General features: G+C 41.8%; 1 protein-coding gene across 1 annotated transcript in view; it reads left to right on the top strand.

Moving 5' to 3' along the window:
- LOC125097970 (protein argonaute-4) overlaps nt 1-13,299 on the top strand; it is a 40,294-nt gene extending 26,995 nt beyond the window's left edge. The window contains exons 16-18 of the mRNA XM_047726244.1: nt 6,472-6,573; nt 6,845-7,044; nt 9,444-13,299. Of these exons, the coding sequence (XP_047582200.1) occupies nt 6,472-6,573; nt 6,845-7,044; nt 9,444-9,552 (411 nt within the window). The 3' untranslated portion in view covers nt 9,553-13,299. The remainder of the gene's footprint in view (nt 1-6,471; nt 6,574-6,844; nt 7,045-9,443) is intronic.
- The last annotated feature ends 7,265 nt before the right edge of the window (nt 13,300-20,564 follow it).

Below are 20,564 nucleotides of genomic sequence, written 5' to 3'. Positions count from 1 at the left end.
AGGGGGAGTCAAAAACATGCCAAGATATACTGTGGTGATAGAGGCAAACTCCGAAGGGATGGCTTATGTATTTGGACTTTATTATCATTTGCTACTTCTTACTACCTGTGCCTAAGGTATGGTTCTAGGGTATAAAGAAGAATTTCTCTTCTAAATGATTTTGTATAGGTGCCTCTATCAGTGCAGGAGATTCTTGGGGTACACATTTTGAATGGTTATAATGTCATACTTACTAACTGTGGGCAAGTTAACTTCTCTAAGCCATAATGTTCTCATCTGTAAAATGTAGTAAGAGCAATTCCCATCTCACAGGATTAAATTAATAAGTGAATACTAATTTGGGGTATAATTCCCAGCATTTGCTAAGAGCCATTTTGCATAATTGATTTATAATGTGTTATTCATGAATAAACTAGCTAAGTTATAGGTACTTAATATTGAGTGACTTTGCTTCTGTGATATCTTCTGTGACGTTGTTTCATCTTTTCCAGGCCCTCCCTGATTCACCCCCAGAGAGACCAGTTCTTTCTGTTGCTTACTCTTGTAATCTTGTGGGTCACTCCCATTATTTTCTAGTATGCCCTTAGGTTTTGTCTCTAATCCAAGGCTTTTGTTTTCAAAAGCACTGAAAAACTAAGGTTTCTCTCCTTGGGCTCCAGTTCCACCAGTCAGCTCAGATTCCAACTATTGTCTTCTGAATTACCCAAACCCTAACTCAGTAGTACTTTGTAGGCCTCCACTGACACAAATTCTCCAAACTCTTGCCTGAGCTCTGGTCACAGAATACCCTGCCATCCCCTCCCTAACTGGATTATCACCTCTCCATCCTTCCATCAAATTGCTGTCCTGGTGTAGCTCTAGGAGCTGGATTATCTTCCTAAAACCCAGGCTGTCTCATCATTTTGTCCTTTACCGCGTCACTCCTAACCTTCTAGAGATTGATAATCCCGGTCCTTGGTCTACTCTGCTCCCTTGACACTTACCAACATCTCCACTTGTCTTATCATGCCTCTAGCTAGTCTCCAACTCTGGATCGCTCCACTTACCCATTTCCTTTGCTTTGACTCTTAGGCCAGTGGAGACTGCTGAGTAAGAAAATCATTTGTTTAATGATGAATGGCATTGCAGATTCATGATCGCAAATCTCAGCCAGCCTTTGTCGCCGCCATTTCTCCCATTTATCCAGTTCCCCATAGCATGTATTCCAAACCTTCACTCCTCAACTCACCAGCCCTAATCTGTGATGCCTTTATTAGCAACGCTTTACCTTGCCAGCAATAGAACAACTCTCTATTTCCCCAGAAACAGCATCTCGAAGGCATGAGTTTTCTCAGCTTCCTCTCTTCTACTTTTCTTTTCTTTTTCTTTTTTTTTTTTTTAGATTTATTTATCCATTCTAATGTGAGAGAGTGCGAGCTCAGGGAAGGGCAAGGGAGAGGGAGAGGGAGAGAGAGGCAGACTCCCTTGCTGAGCATGGGGCTTAACACACAGGGCTTGATCTCAGAACCTTGAGATCATGACCCTGAAATCATGACCTGAGCTGAAAATGGGAGTTGGACGCTTAACCAGCTGAGCCATCTGGGCACCCCTCACCCCTCTCTCCTCTACTTTCAAATGTACTGAAATGTTTCTCCACTCCTTCCTCTCACATCCCAGAGGCTAATCTCTCCACCTATGCTTTTGTTCCCAGGGGATACTTCATTAATTACCCTTGGTTTTCAAAACTCCAGTTCCTTCACCTCACCCTCTAAAGTTCCTCAACTCCTCCTAGATCCCCCCCAGTAAGCTTCCTTTACTCTGTTTCTCCCTCAGTCTACCTGCCACCCTCTTGGTTTTCTTCATGACCCTGCTTTTATTTTTTATTTATTTATTTATTTTTAAAAGATTTTATTATTTATTTGACAGACAGAGATCACAAGAAGGCAGAGAGGCAGGCAGAGAGAGAGGTGGAGGCAGGCTCCCTGCGGAGCAGAGAGCCCGATGCGGGGCTCGATCCCAGGACCCCTGGGACCACGACCCGAGCTGAAGGCAGCGGCCCAACCCACTGAGCCACCCAGGCGCCCCCATGACCCTGCTTTTAGAAGAAAAATGTCTTGACTTTCCACCTGTACCTTCTCAACATCATCTGTAGCGTGACTTCAGTTTCAGTGATTCTACTGAAGCTGTTTGCTCAGTGACTTGCTCATTTCAAAACTAGTGCTACCTTGTCAGGTTCTTCTGCTGACTTCTTTGCCTGAGCAATACAACTTTCCAGATTCACTATCCTCTTCTATAAATCAGACTTTCTTTGACTTCTCTTCCTTCTCTGGCCATTAAATACTGATGTTTCCAGGCATTTTATACATTTTTCTCTCTCTTCTTTTCTGAATTTCAGCTCTCTTTAGTCTCACCCACTTTTCTGTGTTCACTGATCTGCTTATAGATTCCTAAATTTGTATTCCCAGATGCAAACATTTCTGTGCAGTTCCTGATCTGCACCTCCAACTGTCTACCAGACATATTTACCCAGATGCTCTATAGGAATTGTATCAGCAAGATCAGCTAGGCCATGCTGTGGAAACAGAACAACCCTCCAAAAGTCTTAGGGGCTTACAGAGATGCATTTCTTGCTCATATTACACACTCATTGTGGCTCTGCTGCGGCTGTGACCCTGATGTCCTTCTTTTGGAACCTAGGCAGACAGAGAAAAATCTATCTGGAACATCACCAGTCATTGCAGCAGAGGGAAAGAAAGATCTGCACAATTCATATGTTGGCTTTTTTTTCTTTAAGATTTTATTTATTTGAGAGAGAGGGAGGGAGAATGAGAGAGAGGGAGCATGAGAGGAGAGAGGTCAGCCCCACCAAGCAGGTAGCCTGATGTGGAACTCGATCCTGGGTCTCCAGGATCATGACCTGAGCTGGAGGCAGTCACTCAACCAACTGAGCCACCCAGGAGCCCCCCATATGTTGGCTCTTAAAGCTCCGGCCCAGAAGTTATACATGCAGGCCACACTCTATCAGCCAAAGCAAGTTACATGGCCACTCCTGAGTTAATTGGGTGGGGATGTATAATCCTCCCCCAGGGAGGGGCACCGGAATATTTGGCACTAGTGATACAATCTACCACAGGCATTTCAAGCAAAACACGTCTGAACCTCCTACTTTCTGTTTTATCCTTATCCAAAGCCTATTCCTCCCCAATTTTCCTTTTCTCCTGTGACTTGGCATCATTGTACATTAAGTCAGCCAAGTTAGAAACTTCAGCGTTGTCTTTAAATTCTGCCCCCTTTTCAGTCCCCCCCTATTCAGTTGTTCAAATAATCTTCTTTGTTCTGCCCTAAAATCTCTTGTCTCAATTTTTCCTCTTGGGTGTCACCTCTGTCCTAGGCAGAAACCTCCTATATTGCAGGAGTCTCCTACTGGTCTCTTTCATCGGCATTCCTCCTTCACAGATGTACCCTCCATCTGCTGTCAGGGCTAGGGTTAAAGATACAGATCTCAGGGCACCTGCCTGGCTCAGTTGGTGGGGCATGTGACTCTTAATTTTGGTTTGTGAGTTCAAAGCTCCACATTAGGCTTAGAACTTACTTTAAAAAAAAAAAAAAGGCAGGGGCGCCTGGGTGGCTCAGTGGGTTTAAAGCCTCTGTCTCAGCTTGGGTCATGGTTCCAGGGTTCTGGGATCGAGCCCCGCATCGGGTTCCATACTCAACAGGGAGCTGCTTCCCTTCCTCCCTCTCTGCCTGCCCTCTATGCCTACTTGTGTTCTCTGTCTGTCAAATAAATAAATAAAATCTCTTTTAAAAATGCATATCTTACACTTGCCATTCCATTATTCAGAAACCTTCACATATCCCCCATTGTCTACCAAATACTTACTTTTGTTGTTCAATGTTTTCCTAAGGTAGCCAGAACATTTTAGTTTCATCCTTCCACCACACCTTCATACACTTTCCATTTTCCATATATTTGTGGATTTGAATCCCCGAGATGACCACATCTGTCCCACTCTTCCCCCCCCACTATTCTTAATTAAGGTATAATATAAACAATAGTAAAATCCACCCTTTTTAGTGTACTGTTCTACAGGTTGTGACAGATGCATATAGTTGTGTAAGCACCATGTCTATGAAGACATGAACAATCCATCATGCACACACATTTTACCAAGCCCTCTGCAGTCAACCTTTTCCTTCACCTACAGTCCCTAGCAACCACTGACAGGCATTCTGTCCTACGGTTGTGTTTTTCTTCCAGATGACATATAAGTGGGATACCATAACCTTTGGTCTGGCTTCTTTTACTTTTCATAATGCATTTGAGGTTCATCCAGTTCATTGTGTATATCACATTTTATTCCTTTTTATTGCTTAGTATTTCATCATATGGCTGAACCACAATTAGTTCATCTATTCCTGACTTTAGGGGATATTGGAGTGTTTCCGGTTTTCATCCCATCCCCCCATTCAACTCCTGCATATCCTATAAAGGATGGCTCAACTATTTCCTCCCACCAGCTTTTTTTTCCAGTACCTTCCATAATGCTCTGATCCACACTATATTGCAGTTCATTTTAGTTGGTGTGCATGAGGGCAGGAGGGTGCAAGGTTCATTAGTTCTCTCTGCACCTCTGTCTCCCGTCAGCATCTGCGGAGCCTTCCACGTGGGTGCTCAAGCAAGTAGTGGTTGAAATGGACATGCTGGATCTCTTTTTCCCCAGGGCATCACCTCCTTCCCTTCTCATCTGTAGATTCCAAGAGATTTGCTTTAAAAAGGATTCCACGCTGGGGCAGCCAGCTGGCCCAGCCCTTGGAGCATGTGACTCTTGATCTCTGGGTTGTGAAATCGAGCCCCATGCTGGGTGCAGAGGTTACTTAAATATAAATCGGGGCACCTGGAGGGCTCAGTTGGTAAAGGGTCCAACTCTTGATCTCAGCTCAGGTTTTTATCACAGGGTTGTAAGTTCAAGCCTGCGTTGGGCTCCACACTGGGCATGGAGCCTACTTTAAAATTAATTATTAGGGGCACCTGGGTGGCTCAGTGGGTTAAACCCTCTGCCTTCAGCTCAGGTCATGATCTCAGGGTCCTAGGATCGAGCCCCGCATTGGGCTCTCTGCTCAGCAGGGAGCTTGCTTCCTCCTCTCTCTCTGCCTGCCTCACTGCTTACTTGTGATCTCTGTCTGTCAATAAATAAAATCTTTTAAAACAATAAAATTAATTAATTAAATCTTTTTTAAAAAGGATTCTGTGGTTAAATAAGTTTGGAAATATTATTTACTCCATCTCCCTCTTAAAGATATACATCACTGAATAAAGGTTCTGAGAAATCATACAATAGAAAAACCTTTTTACCTTGGGTTCAACCCAGTATTTCTCAAATCTGTGTGAACCATGAAATATCTAAACACATCCTACGGAACTAATATTTCTGAAGAACACACTTTGGGAAATGATGCCAAAACTACTATAACTCAGTTACATTTCCTCTTGTCCAGCGCGGTCCCCAAGCGTACATTTGAATTTGATGGAATGAGACTTTTCTCTATTCATAGATGTTCCTGTATGCATTGGTATACAATTAAGCTACAGGTAATGGTAGTAAGAATAGAGCCAAATAAACTCCCATCAAATTCATGCCGCTATACAAAATACAGTTCTTCATATGGAACCCTGCTATATAGCACAAGAGGGTGAAAATTAACCAAATAGCAAGATTTAATTCCTTTCCTTATAAGTGAATTTCTGAAATTCCCTTCCCTGCTTTCCTAGAAGTTTGATTTTAGAATTTTTACTGTAAGTGAGACTTACAATTTTGAATTTTAAAGTGTAAGGGATCGTCACCTAGTTTTATAGCTGGTCAGATTAAGACCCAAAGATATTACGCTTTGTTAAGGTATGTAGTCACAAGACTAGGCTTAGAACTGAAACCCTGGTTTTCCTAATTCCCATTTCAGTGCACTCTTCCTGATCATGCATGTGCTAGTGACTTCTTTTATTGATTCTGTAAAAGCATTAGTTTTGCTGAGCCTTGTGTACCCACTCAAAGATATCTTCATCTTAACTTATACTGAAAGTTGTGCATATGTTTTTACTCTAAGTAAGGAACAAACTTTATTTTTTTTCTCAGGAAGCTTATCCATTGTAAATGCCTTTTTTTTTCCTCTCTCTCTCTCTGAGAACAATGCCAATATATCATCTATAAATAGATGACAACAATGCAACCCAAAGTTGCAGGTAGAATAATTCTTTGCCTGGATTCCCCTAGGGAAACCATGGAGTATATTTGTTTGAGAAAATACTTAAGGATAAAGTGGTTGGGCTAAGGAACATTGCAGAAAATTCAACATGTTGAATTAAACTGATTTTCAAAATGTCACTTAAGAACAGTTTGCCAACTTGTTACCAGTGAACACATAAGAGGAAAATATGGCCTGAGCTCAGTTTGGCATTTTGATGACTCATTATACTCCCCCCTCCCCTTTTTTTGGTAGGTTGGAAAAAGTGGCAATGTACCAGCAGGCACTACGGTGGACAGCACCATCACACATCCATCCGAGTTCGACTTTTACCTCTGTAGTCATGCAGGAATTCAGGTAATTTGGAAACTGTTTCAGACCTTTGACTTGATGGGGAGATGTTTGCAAATGCAACAACTGGCTTGACTAGACTTGTTATTCAACACTGTGCATCACTTTGTTAATTTAGTGCTTATATTCCAGAACTGTTATCTTTTGGTCTGGGTATCTGCTTGTAGGTGTGCTAGGCAGGAATACTTCTGAATTTAAGGAGTGGATTTATTTCAGTTCTTCTCTCAGATAGCCAACCCGTGTCAGAAACGTGTTAATCATAAAAGTCTCTCTCCAGGGAACCAGCCGTCCTTCACATTACCAGGTCTTGTGGGATGACAACTGCTTCACCGCAGATGAGCTCCAGCTACTAACTTACCAGCTCTGTCACACCTATGTGCGGTGCACGCGCTCAGTCTCCATTCCAGCCCCTGCATATTATGCCCGGCTTGTAGCTTTCAGGGCACGGTATCATCTGGTGGATAAAGATCATGACAGGTAAGTTTCTCAGGCACAGTGGAATCTCTTTTTGTCTGAATTAACATGTTTAAAAAAATGAGCTACTACAGGAAACTTTTAGGAAGGGCTAAACTTCCTTTTAGGGCTTAAATTTCAAGAAGTGAATAAAATTGAATGTGCCTTTGAGAGCTTATAATGTGACTTTTGGTCCAAGAAGTGCTCGGGCTTGCTCATACTTGCATGGTGTGTCTATCATCTGCTCAAGGAAAAGAGTCTAATTTGGAGCTGCCTGTGATTTTCCCATAGAGTGAAATGCTTTCGGTTCTGTTCAGGTCCTGAGCAGTCTCAGAAGTGGCCCACACAGTGCCCTGGCTCCAGTCAGAGCAGTCACAGACCCGTGGATTCCGCTTCACACGAGGGAAAGTCCTGCACCGTTCACTTTGTTTTCAGTACAGTTCGGAAGAATGCACCAGAGTGAATCTGGGGCATGTGTGTGGCAGAGGAGAGGTGCCAGGACAATTTTCACCCCCAAATAGGGATCTCAGAAGCATCAGACATTTTGACCTGTTACTGAGCACTGTTAAATAGCAGAATAAGCTCCCTGCATTAATTTCCTTTTCCAAATGACCATCTGTGAAGAGTAGCAGTTTCTGGGCTCTTCCCCAAGTCTGAATTCAGCTGCTAAATAGTAGACATTCCATTGCAAGTCTATTTCTGTAAGGGTTGAAAATACGCTATGAAGGAAAATGCCCAGCTGTGGCTTTATACCTTCCATTCTGTAATATACATTCATTCATTCAACACATTTATTAGGTATTGACTGTGTGCCCAGCACTGTGCTAGGTACTAAAAATACTAAGATGAGGAAGAAATGTTTCCTGGGATTTTCTTTTTCAGTATGGCAGACAATAGAGGCAAACAGAGCACTGACAATTAGCCCAAGGCAGTATAGGTTAAAGTGCAGTGGGACTTCAGAAGAAAGGTTGTTAGAGAAGATCTCAATGCTGGGTGGGTGGGATTTGGCTCTAGAAAGAAGAGAAAAGGATTTTCCAGGCAGAGGGGAACAATGGATATAAAGAGAAAGCAAGGGATATGTTTAGACAATGGCAAGTTTTCTTTGGCTGGAGTGTATGAAAGGGGAACAGCAGGCACGAAGCTGGAAAAGTATGTTAGAGCAGGTTTTCTTTATTAAATGTGAAAGGCTACTTTGGGGATAAAATAGCCCTTAACCGTTAATTGGGCATGAGTGGGAGAAGAGGATAAAGTTAAAGATGACTAAGATGGTGAGCTTAGATGGTAAGGGCAATAATAATTTAATTAGTAAGACAATTAAATAGCTAAAGTAATAATTTAAGTCAGGAGAGGTTTGGTGATTTACAGTTTACCTAGCCCTTTATATCCTATGGAACCCTTAAGAGGTATGTTCAGAAGTTGTTACTATTATCATAAAAGACCAAAGTTTGAAGGAGTTGTTACTTCTTCAAGGTCATGTAGCTAGTGAGGAAACGAGAAGAGATTCCTGGCACAGTAAAATTTGCACAGCAACATAGTATGCTCCAGCATTATACTAGGCTGAGGAATTCATTCAACAAATGGTTATTGAGACTATATTACGTGTGGGCACCAGGGGTTCAGTGGTGAGTAAGATAGTCACTGCATTCTTTTTTTTTTAAAAGGACCTAAATGGTCTTTTTTTTTTTAATTAAAGATTTTATTTATTTATTTATTTGACAGAGAGAGAGAGATCACAAGTAGGCAGAGAGACAGAGAGGGGAGAGGAAGCAGGTTCCCTGCTGAGCAGAGAGCCCGATGTGGGACTCGATCCCAGGACTCTGGGATCATGACCTGAGCTGAAGGCAGAGGCTTAACCCGCTGAGCCACCCAGGCGCCCTAGTCACTGCATTCTTTGAGTTTACATTTCCTGGGGGGAATGTATAACTATCCAATTAATAATTTAATTTCAACAATGAATCTTAGAACACTGAAAAAATAAAATTTTTAAAAAATTTAATTTCAGTAGTGTTTAGTACCATGAAAGAAAAGTAGAGGATTCTGTGAAAGTATGTTTCAGGTGCCTCTGACCTGAACTTTGGAAGTGAAAGATTCCTTTGGGGGAAATGACATTTTGACTGAAGCCTAAAGGACAAGTAAGCATTAGCCAGACATAGTAGGCAGTGGGAGTCCTAACATAAGCACTGTTAAAGATTTGGGTCTTTGGAGACATTGTTCTATTTAATTATTGCAACAGCCCATTCAGTAAATTGTATGTATTTTTCAGTTGAGTGAACTCATGTTAGAGAGACACAACAAATTATTTAAGGAGCCACAGCTTGAGCCTAAGGTCTCCTTGAATCCAGTAGTATTTGTGCTATTTGAAACATGTGAAGTTTGAAGTGGTCTTTTGTTACACCTGTTTTTTTGCATTATTCTCTTTACAGCGCGGAAGGCAGTCATGTGTCAGGACAGAGCAATGGCCGGGATCCTCAGGCCTTGGCCAAGGCAGTGCAGATCCACCATGATACCCAGCACACGATGTATTTTGCCTGAGAGTCTCAGAAAAAGAACTCAACCAATTTGGCACCCCATGCAGCCTCAAAATGTTTCAAATGCCTACCGCCTCTAGAGAGAGCCAAGTTGACTTCAGGTGGTCTTCTACGAGCAGCTCGGAATAGTTGCACTGAATCTCTACTTCGCAGCACTGTCTGATGCATCAACAAAATTGAGCCATTTTTTAAAAGTAATAGATACTCATAGATTGTCTTTTCTGATGCACTGGACTGAATTTTTACCTCATCTTGCAAAGGCTGATCAGCCTGAACTTCCTTAAGGACTTCACAAGAAAGGTTTCTATGGAATATTTTACTCGTTGTGGTGTTCACCGCATCCCTCTAGTCTTAGAAGATCACTCCTTGTTTTCTGTACTCATTGAGTGGGGTGTCTGCATAAGTGGGAGAGAAAAACCAAACAATCTGCTTCAGTTCAGCGTTAACTTTTTAATTGTGTGGGTCCATAAACTTTTTAATGGAGATTTCTGACTTTGCCACTGTAAATGCCTTTAACGAGCATTAATTTTGGAAAGTTTTACAGAGTTTTATTAGTTTTCCTACTTTATCTTCTTGATCTCTACAGACTCGTGCTGGTGCAAGTACAGGCTGCCAGGCAATTGCACTATATTTGGCTGCAAATTCAGACCAGCAGCTCTCTGATTTGGTTGGCTTTTGTGAATGTGTAGCACAAACAGATATAATCCATGTCACAGTGACAGATGACACTGCCATGGTAAAAGTACTCATGTTTCCCCCTCTTGGAAAAAAAAATTAGCTTTTAGTATTTTTCAAAGTTTTCAAAAGTGCCCATTTTATGCTGCTGTGTGGTTTGTTAGATCTAAATGGTTTTTAAACTTTTCTCATAGAAAATTAACTTTGGCAATAAGCATTTTTTAAGGTCCCTTCTCTTCCTCCCCCAACTGTGTAGTTTTCTAGATGAGATTTCGGTATGATTTTATCAGCTATTTCTTATAGATCATAATGTGGCAATTTCTGAAACTGGTCAGAAAAGATATATTTCCATGACTTTTTAAAGAATTATTTTTATCTGTTTTATAGTCACCATTGGTGTCCTGTCACTTTGTTTTAAAATAAGCTAGAACCAGGATGCTTCCTTATCGGATAGGCTTTGCCAGTCCTTAAGGTACATTGAGTGATGCTGCGACCTGCACAGATGTACCAGCATTTAAAACTTCTTTTCCCGGGAATCAAGGTTACTCACACAGTCATGTGCAGTGCAAATTTTTTTGTTTCTCTTTCAACCTGAAATGTACTTGGTGGGGTTTCCTTCCTTTCACTAAACTAAAACTGCATAGAAAAGGTTGATCTTTCTCAATAGATTCTAGATCCCGCTCACAAGGAGACGGGTTCCTTTCTTGTCCAAACAAGGGGAGCTGATCTAAAGCAAGCATCAGTGAAAGTGTAGGGAAAAAACACATTTTGTATTTAGTGTAGATAACACTTTGTGAATGGACAACAGTTACATAGAGTCTTGGTAGTTCCAGCCAGTGTTTCCCAGCCCAGATTTTACTGACATGTGATTCTCTATCCTGGAACCTCAGAAGTGAGAGCTAGGGAAGGGGGTAAAATCCCCAGAGCCACAGTCCCTATGGCTGAGGAAGGTGCTGAGGGAAGAGACAGACACAATGTGGGAAAACGGTTTTGCCCCCTCTGCCTGGACACTGCTGGTGGGGAAACACTGGATCTGATGGTGAAGGGTGTTTGCTTGAACTCATTAGCCGGTCCAAATCTCTTAAACTAGCCTTCTCAAAATCCCAGCAATACAAAGCACTGTTTTTTCTTCAGTCTTTTAAAGAAGCTTGTAAATACATTGAAGTTTACATTTCCATGTGCTGTTGGTCAGCGGCGCCACCCGTCTTTGCTGAGACTGGTCTCTAAGAGTTTTATAATGTATATTGTGTCCTGTAGCTCATTAAGATGACTGCAGACATCCTTATTCTCTGCATATAGTGGGATGAAAGCAAGCTCTGTAATTGAGGCACAACACAGGCAGGAGTGAAGAGATGGCAGATGTTAATTTCTTACGATTTTCCTTTTCTGCAAATACCTCATTTGGATACTACAGATCAGGACATGTTGGCGAGGGGCCGGCTGCTACTTTTATTCACGCTTGTTCAGGGAGAGCTCAGAAAATAACCTTCAGCATGGCCACCCTGGACCCAAGAGGAAGAAAAACAGAAGCTTCTTTAGGAGAAGGAGGACTGACTGGCGTCCAGGTTGTGAAGAACTCTTGGTGGCTGGCTGGCTGGCCAGTGGGCACCACACCTGCCCTTGAGTGCCTCGGGCTCGCTTGTTAACGCACAGAAGTGTCACTTCTCATCATCTCCTGGCACGTATGGAGCAGGAAGCGAGGTGGAGTGCCAGGAAGCCCTGATTCGCTTGCCGCAGTTGGGCTATATGCTTGACCTTGAACTATACAGTTTGTACAACCTCAGTCAGTCCTACACACTGGGGAAAATCAGCGTGGTGATGGAGGAAAAGCCGGGAGGCCTATTTTTATAGGAAACAGTACCTTTAAGGGGGGGAGCAAATGCACTCATTTTGGATGAAAGGAAAGAAATATGGAAGAACTAGGATTATTGGGGAGAAAAAAAAAACCTGCTAAGGGGGGTGAATCTTGAAGAGGTAATCACTACAGAATCAGAGTTGCAGCGATACTGTTGCAAGCAAGTCTGAATGCATAATTTCAATTTGGCTTGACGATTTGAATAGGATAGCCCCTTGGGACTGACTGAATCGTTATGCATGTGTCAATCAATGGGAGGTGTGCATTCTCTAGAAGTAGATTTAGGCAGTTTTTTTTTTGTTTTTTTTTTTTAATGCAGCCTGTTTAGGCACTGTCATGTGGTGTGAAAGATTGAAATGTAGCAATGCTAAAGAGTAACAATTAGGGGATAAGGAGCAGGGACCTCAGGAGAGTGGTGAAGATCCAAATGTTGAACCAATAACATTTTCTTATTGTCGTTAGCTGTTGAAGCCTGAGTGGTTTCAAGAGTGAACTAGCTGGCTTAGTGCAGCCAGAGTCTGGGCAGGTAGAACATATTCATTCTTACTGTAAATTCTATTTGCTGCTTCCAAAGGTGATGATTTACAGGTTCTATATGGTCTATACTTTAGGATCTGGTGCCCAGCCTATGTCAGAGCTTCCCTACCTGGCTTAGCTCTCTATCTTTCCAGTGGGAAAAAGCAACCCACTGTTTAAGAAGGCTCACCCTCTCCGCCCTGCCCTTGTGACCCTTTGTGGATGTGCTATAAGACTTTCTTGCTCAATAGCAAGGTGGTAGCTCTGCTTTCATTTTAAGGAAGTGGAGGCTGAGGGCATTGTATCAATACTGCTTCAACTCCAAGGATTTTTCCTTATAAAATTAAAGGGAAGATCTTATTATCAATTAACCATTTTCTTATCCCTTGCTATTGACATTCATGCTCTTTCTGTGTCTAGTGGCTGAAATGTTTGCATTTGTTCATTTGACTAATGGTGTAATTTTGATTTCTATATTGTTAGACCTGTAATGTTTTAAAAATGTATTTTATTAACTTTGGACTGGATGTATGTCTCTAGCAATACGAGGTACTTTCTAAACTATTAAGGGAGGGGTGGTATCCCCATGTTGAGATAAGATGATGGTTGTCTAAATTTTGCAATTTTTTTTTTTTTGGCCTGCAGGGATATTTTGTGTTCATGTGTCCAAAAGAGAATAAACTGGCATTCTTGTGCCAAAAGTTGTTTTTCTTGTCAGTTGTCTAATACATATGGAGTATACTGTAATGGTAAAATGCATGATTGCTTTTAAAAAGTTTCCTCTATTTAAGAAATGTGAGAAAGAACAGAGAAGAAACTTTGTGTTTTTAACTCCCGGGTCTTCTTATCTTTAGAAATTGATATTTGGGAATTTTAGAAGAGCGTCTCAGCAAAATTTCACAAAGGAAAACTTTTATAAGATTCATCAGGGTTAGGGCGCCTGGGTGGCTCAGTGGGTTAAAGCCTCTGCCTTTAGCTCAGGTCATGATCCCAGGGTCCTGGGATGGAGCCCCACATCAGGCTCTCTGCTCTGCAGGGAGCCTGCTTCCTCCTCTCTCTCTCTCTGCCTGCCTCTCTGCCTACTTGTGATCTCTGTCTGTTAAATAAATAAATAAAATCTTAAAAAAAAAAAAAGATTCATTAGGGTTCTGGGCATAGCTCTTAATGGGAAGATCTATTTAAGTGAAGTTTTGAGAAAAATCTGCAGTCTCCAGAGGGCAGTATGGCCCACATACTTTAAGACTGACTTCTCCAGGGTACCTGGGTGGCTCAGTGGGTTAAAGCCTCTGCCTTCTGCTCAGGTCATGATACCAGGGTCCTGGGATGGAGCCCCACATTGGGCTCTCTGCTCAGCAGGGAGCCTGCTTCCTCCTCTCTCTCTGCCTGCCTCTCTGCCTACTTGTGATCTCTGTCTGTCAAATAAATAAAATCTTTAAAAAAAATTAAAAAAAAAAAAAAAGACTGACTTCTCCAGAGGAGCTCCCTAAATTCACCCAACCTGGGACTATCCAGTCACAAGTCTTTAAAAAATTCTCACCACATTAGGGTGAGTCACGGCAGAAATAATGCAGAGATTTGCATGGTACGACACTTACGCTCAGGGAATTTATGGTTTACCAGAGAGCATGTTCTGCGTATAACTAACTTTACTACAGGTAGTTGGTTTTTCCATCCCTACAACGTCCCTCTCTCTGTATCTATCCACTGCCAAACATTTATCACAAACCCAATACATCCCAAGCTCTGCCTAGGAGCTGGGAACATAGAAGAATAAAATCCTTTTTTTTTTTTATTTTATTTATTTATTAGAGTGAGAGCACAAGCAGGGGGAGCAGCAGGCAGAGGGAGCAGGCTCCCTACTGAGCAGAGAGCCCACTCGATCTAGGGACTCTGGGATCATGACCTGAGCTGTAGGCAGATGCTGAACCGACTGAGCCACCCAGGTGTCCCAGAAGAGTAAAATCTTAATCCTTCAAAGAGTTCATTTGAATATGGCATGAGACGGGGAGGCAATGAGATTAGCATTACCTGAGTGCCAAGTATAACCAGTCAATTTATATTGATGTCTTTAATCCCAGCAACAGTCCTTTGAGGTTGATAATAGTATCCCCTTTTTAAAGATGAGGAGCCCACTTCAAAGAGGTTAAATCACAGTTTCCTAGAATTGAACCCAGGCCTATCTAATTATTACCCCCTGCGGTTGAGCACAAAATGATGGGAACTTAGAAAGGGAAACAACATCTGCTTGGGGAGTCAAGAAAGACTTTTTACAGTGGTGGTGAATTTGGGAATAGGTGAGCAGGAGTTTGCTGGGTTGACAAGAGAGGATAAAGGGTTGCTAAACACACTATTCCCTTATAGATTGTAGTAGATACAATTTTTGTCTATCCAAATGCCTTCCTTTATTTCTCCTTTGGGTGATTGATATCTCTTATGAGAATCTCATTTGTGTGTATGTGTTTCAGGTGAGTCTAAATGACCTTCCTGCCTTGTTCCCCACAATGTGTGTTATGTTCATGCCCATCCTTGAATCAGTCACTGGGGGATGTGCACCAGCTGGTATGTCCACTCCTTTGAGTATGTGTGTCGGGGCAGGGGGTGTAGCCAGTAAGTAGGGGAGGCACAGACTGATCAGCACCATTACAAGCCACATGCCTCTCTTTCTCCATTTCTTGGCTCTGATTTCCTCTATGTTGACTTTATTCTCCAGAAGCTACTGGCAAATATTTAAGGAGAAAAGTGACAAAGGCAGACAAGGAAAGTAGCAACTATATCACAAGTTGACTAGAGAAGAAAATAGATTAGTTTAACAAACATTTCTGGAGTTCCTATTGTACAGTAGGAATCATAAAGATGAAAGACACAAGTTCTGGCCGTGGAAAGGTTCATTTGTAAACTTGGGGCCACAAATGTAACAAGGTAGCTTTGAGAGTTAAGTGCCATGAGAAATATACACATGGAACCATGGGATCACTAGGAGAGTTTCCTAAACCAGATGGGGGATAAAGGAAGGCTGCTTGGAGGAAGTGATGACTGAGCTGACCCATAAAGAATAAATACGAGTTTTATAAATTAACAAGGTGGAAGAAGGCATTCTAAGAATTCTTGTCATGGGCAAAGTCACAAAGAGAAAAAAGAGATTATGACTTATTTGGATGAATTATAAGTGATTTCAGTACTCTTAGATTATAAAGAGTGAGGAAGGAAGAGGGGATGGTAAGGTTGGATGATAGAGGCAAGCACTAGTCCCTGATAGGACAGGACTTAAATGGCATGCTAAGTGGGGGGGGGGGGGGGGTAAAGTTTATCCACAGGTGCAAGGCTATAACAGTCTGACTGGTGTCTGTTATGCCAGCAGTAGTGCTGTGGATAGGTTGAAGCTGAAATTTTGCTGAAGGGGAGTTTTATTGTAATAGCCCAAGCAAAAGGGGATGAGGCTTGAACTTGAGCAGTGATAGTGCATTTGGAGACAAAGAATGAATACAAGAGATACTCAGAAAGTAGAAAAGGCAGAACTTGTTCAAAGTGGACATAGAGAGTGAGGGGAAGAAGGCAGATTCCTTAGGACTCCCAGGTTTCTGGCAAGCATAGCCAGATATATAATAATGCCACTAACAGTATGAACACAGAAGAAGAAGCAGCAAATTTGTGATTTGTGGGAAGGAAGAAGTTAAGTTCAGTTTGGGACAAATTGGATTTGAAGGCAGGACATGCAGTCTGGAGGAGAGTTTAGGAGCCATCAGTATACAGGTGGTGATGAAAACCATTCACACGTGTGTTCAGGGAGATTATTCAGGGCAAGAAGAAATGAGAAGTATGGATTCCCAGGAAAGACAAGTATTTAAAGTGTGGACACAAGAAGAAGCACATCCAAAGGAGAATAAGAAATGCACAAAGAAATAAAAGAGAACTAGTTGTCCTAGAAATTAAAGGAAAAGAGCGTTTCACTAAGTATACATAGGATAGGGAGTTACTGTGTGACACTAGACAAGTTACTTAGCCTCTTCTAACCTCAGTTTTCTCATTCATGAAGTAGAAAGTACTAGTACTTACATTCTGGGGTTTTAAGTACTAAGTGAGTATATGCAAAAATCTTGGAAGCACTTAGGTGTAAGCTACAAAGAAGGAAATGATCAACTATCCAATGTCATATAGCAAGGCAAAGTCTGAAAAGTGCCCATTGAAATTTGTAGCACGGAGGTCATGGGTGACCCTGGTGGAAGCAACATCTGAGGGTGGAGGGGGCTGAAGCCCAACCACAGAGATCTGAAGAATCTGTAGAATATACAGCTAACAATTTGGATGTATGGGGGGAAATGAATTCTGATGTTGGCTGGAGTGAGAAGTAGTTTCATTTTTCAGAATGGGAGAGACTTGAGCACATTTACACCCTAGGGAAGGAGTCAGTGGAGAAGGAAAAATTGGCAATATTGGAAAGAAAAAAGATGAATGTTGGAGAGAGAACAGGAAGGAAGTAGGAGGGAATGAGATCCAATGTACAAGTGGAAAAAACTGGGAGAGGGAGGAAGCCATACTGTACAGTCCTCTATAACTTTTTTGAAGTGTAATAAAGCAAAGTATCCAGATCTTATCCAGATCTTAATTATATGTAGCTCAAATTTTCACAAAGCAAACACATTCATGTAACTCCCACTCATATTTAAAAACATAAGTTTTAAAGATTTTTTTTATTTATTTTTATTTTTATTTTTTTAAAATTTTATTTATTTATTTGACAGAGAGAGATCACAAGTAGATGGAGAGGCAGGCAGAGAGAGAGAGAGAGAGAGAGAGGGAAGCAGGCTTCTCGCTGAGCAGAGAGCCCGATGCGGGACTCGATCCCAGGACCCTGAGATCATGACCTGAGCCGAAGGCAGCGGCTTAACCCACTGAGCCACCCGCGCCCCTAAAGATTTTTTTTTTTTTTATTTGACAGAGAGATCACAAGCAGGCAGAGAGGCAGGCAGAGAGAGAGGAGGAAGCAGGCTCCCTGCTGAGCAGAGAGCCCGATGCGGGGCTCGATCCCAAGACTCCGAGATCATGACCTGAGCCGAAGGCAGCGGCTTAACCCACTGAGCCACCCAGGCGCCCCAAAAACATAAGTTTTCCATGCTCCAGAAGCCCCTGAAGATCCCTTCCTCGTCATTACCTGAGCCCACTCTCCCCAAAGATAATCACTATCTTGACTAGGTAGTTCTGTTTATTTTGGAGTTCATATAAATGGGATCATTCAGAATGTACTCATTTGTTTCTGGCTTCTTTTGCTCAATTATGTGGTTGTGATATTTGTCCATGTTCTTGCTCATAGCAGAGCTGTGTCATTGTTACTGCTAAATAATAGTGCATTGTACGGATATACCACCATCCATTAGCCAACTTGCAGACAGTTGGGTTGCTTCTCCTTTTTGGTGAGTAATGTTGCTATGAACATGGATGTACAAATGGATGTACAACATGGATGTACAAATATCTATTTGAGACCCTGCTTTCAGTTATTTTAGGTATATACCCAGAAGTGAAGTTGCTGGATCATATGGTAATTCTGTGTGTAGTTTTTTGAGGAACTGCCATACTGTTTCCCACAGCATATGGACCATTTTATATTCCCACCAGCAGTGCACAAGGGTCCCAGTTTCTCTATTTCCTTTCTCTATTTCTCACTCCAATTTCTCCATTTCATCCATACTGGGGACACTTGTTATTATCTCTTTTTGTTTTTTAGTTTTTTAAATAATAGCCATCCTAGTGAGTATGAAATGGCATCTAATTGTAGTTCTGACTTGTATTTCCTTAATGATTAGTGATTGTCGAGCATCTTCTCATGTGCTTATTAGCCATTTGTGTATCTTTTGGGGAGAAATATCTCTTCTAGTCCTTTGCCCGTTTTTTAATTGTGCTGTCTAATTTTTGAAGGACTACTTTGATAGGCAATATATAGTTTGATGAGTTTTTTCTTGCGAAGTTGCAAAGATGTTATTTTATTGTCTTTTATCTTCCATCATTTTGTTGGGAATTCAGCTATCAACTCCTTTGAAGTTCTGTTGGTTAATTTTATGTGCTGACTTGCCTGACTAAAGGATGCCAAGATAGCTGGTAAAACATCATTTCTTGGTGTGTGTTGAGGGTGTTTCTGAAAGAGATCAGCATTTGAATCAGTAGAATGAGTAAAGAGACCTGTCTTCATCAATGTGGGCAGGTGTCATCCAATAAATTCAGGGTCCAAATAGAACAAAGAGGCAAAGAACAACAACTTTACTCTCTTTCTTCTGGAGCTAAGACATTCTTGGACATAGGAGTTTCCAATTCTGGGGACTTACACCAGTGGCCTCTGGTTCTCAGGCCTTTAAGCTCAGACTGGTTCTTCAGCTTGCACAGGGCACATTGTGGGACTTTTGGGCCTCCATAACTGTGTGAGCCATATGTTCCTATTATATGTATATGTAATTCCTATTATACACATAGTTCCTATTATATATATAATACCTGTATCTATATCTCTCTCTATATATCTTCCTTTAGTTCTATTTCTCTGGAGTTTCCTAATATAGAAGGTAACTGCCCTTTTTCTGCTGGCTGCTTTTAGTATCTTCTCTTTCTTTTTTATTTTCAAAGTTTTTACTATAAAAGGGCCTAGGTATCTTTATATTTAGCCTCCCTGATACTTTGTCTTTCATTTTTGTGAAATCAGCACATAACCTCTGGCACATAGTAGATGTTCTTTAATGTATGTTACACACATGAAATCCACAGATTACCACAGATATTTAAGGAGGTAATACTTGAACACCTTCCACCCTAAGTTTTGCTCTCCCAGTGGTCCTGTCTTATCTTATTCTTTTTTTTTAAGATTTTATTTATTTATTTGACAGAAAGAAAAATCACAAGTAGATAGAGAGGCAGGCAGAGAGGGAGAAGCAGGTTTCCTGCTGAGCAGAGAGCCCAATACAGGGCTCGATTCCAGGACCCTGAGATCATGACCTGAGCTGAAGGCAGAGGCTTAACCCACTGAGCCACCCAGGAGCCCCTGTCTTATCTTATTCTGAACTCTAGTCTCTGTGATCTCTTTCCTTGATCCGGCTCCTGGCCCCTAGACTTGGTTGTCATTTGAACTTGGTTTGGTTTCTCTTATGTTTAATCTTGCTTTCTCCAACTGCCTACACTTGGCTGCCCTCAGAGTCTCAGTGTCCTTTGCGACATTAATTCCCCACCCTCAACCTTGTGGTGTGTGTGTGTGTGTGTGTGTGTGTGTGTGTGTGTGAATTCTGACTTTAAGAATAATAAAGAGAGGGGCGCCTGGGTGGCTCAGTGGGTTAAAGCCTCTGCCTTCCACTCAGGTCATGATCCCAGGGTCCTGGAATTGAGCCCCGCATCAGGCTCTCTGCTCCTCAGGGAGCCTGCTTCCTCCTCTCTCTCTGCCTGCCTCTCTGCCTACTTCTGATCTCTCTCTGTGTCAAATAAATAAAATCTTAAAAAAAAAAATCTTAAAAAAGAATAATAAAGAGTTTTAAAATTCTTGTTAAAAAAGATACCACACACAATGGCAGTTTATTTCAAATATTAACTTCCAATTGACACACATTTCTATATAGTGGTAATCTTTTGTTTTTAAGATTTTATTTATTTATTTGACAGACAGAGATCACAAGTAGGCAGAGAAGCAGGCAGAGAGAGAGGGGGAAGCAGGCTTCCTGCTGAGCAGAGAGCCCGATGTGGGGCTCGATCCCAGGACCCTGGGACCATGACCTGAGCTGAAGGCAGAGGCTTTAACCCACTGAGCCACCCAGGCACCCCTATATAGTGGCAATCTTAATGCACATAGAATTTGTATTCTGTTATTTCACTATTACGTAATGTATAGCTTTTCCTTTTTTCAAGACCGAAGTCATGTCATTTTGCAGTCATAATAACCCATTTGGCAAACATTTATGAATATCTACTGCTTGCCTGATGTTGTGTAGGCACTGGGGCTA

Source organism: Lutra lutra, chromosome 4 (assembly GCF_902655055.1).
Source record: "Lutra lutra chromosome 4, mLutLut1.2, whole genome shotgun sequence".
Lineage (NCBI taxonomy): Eukaryota > Metazoa > Chordata > Mammalia > Carnivora > Mustelidae > Lutra > Lutra lutra.
This window is presented reverse-complemented; position numbering and strand designations above follow the sequence as displayed.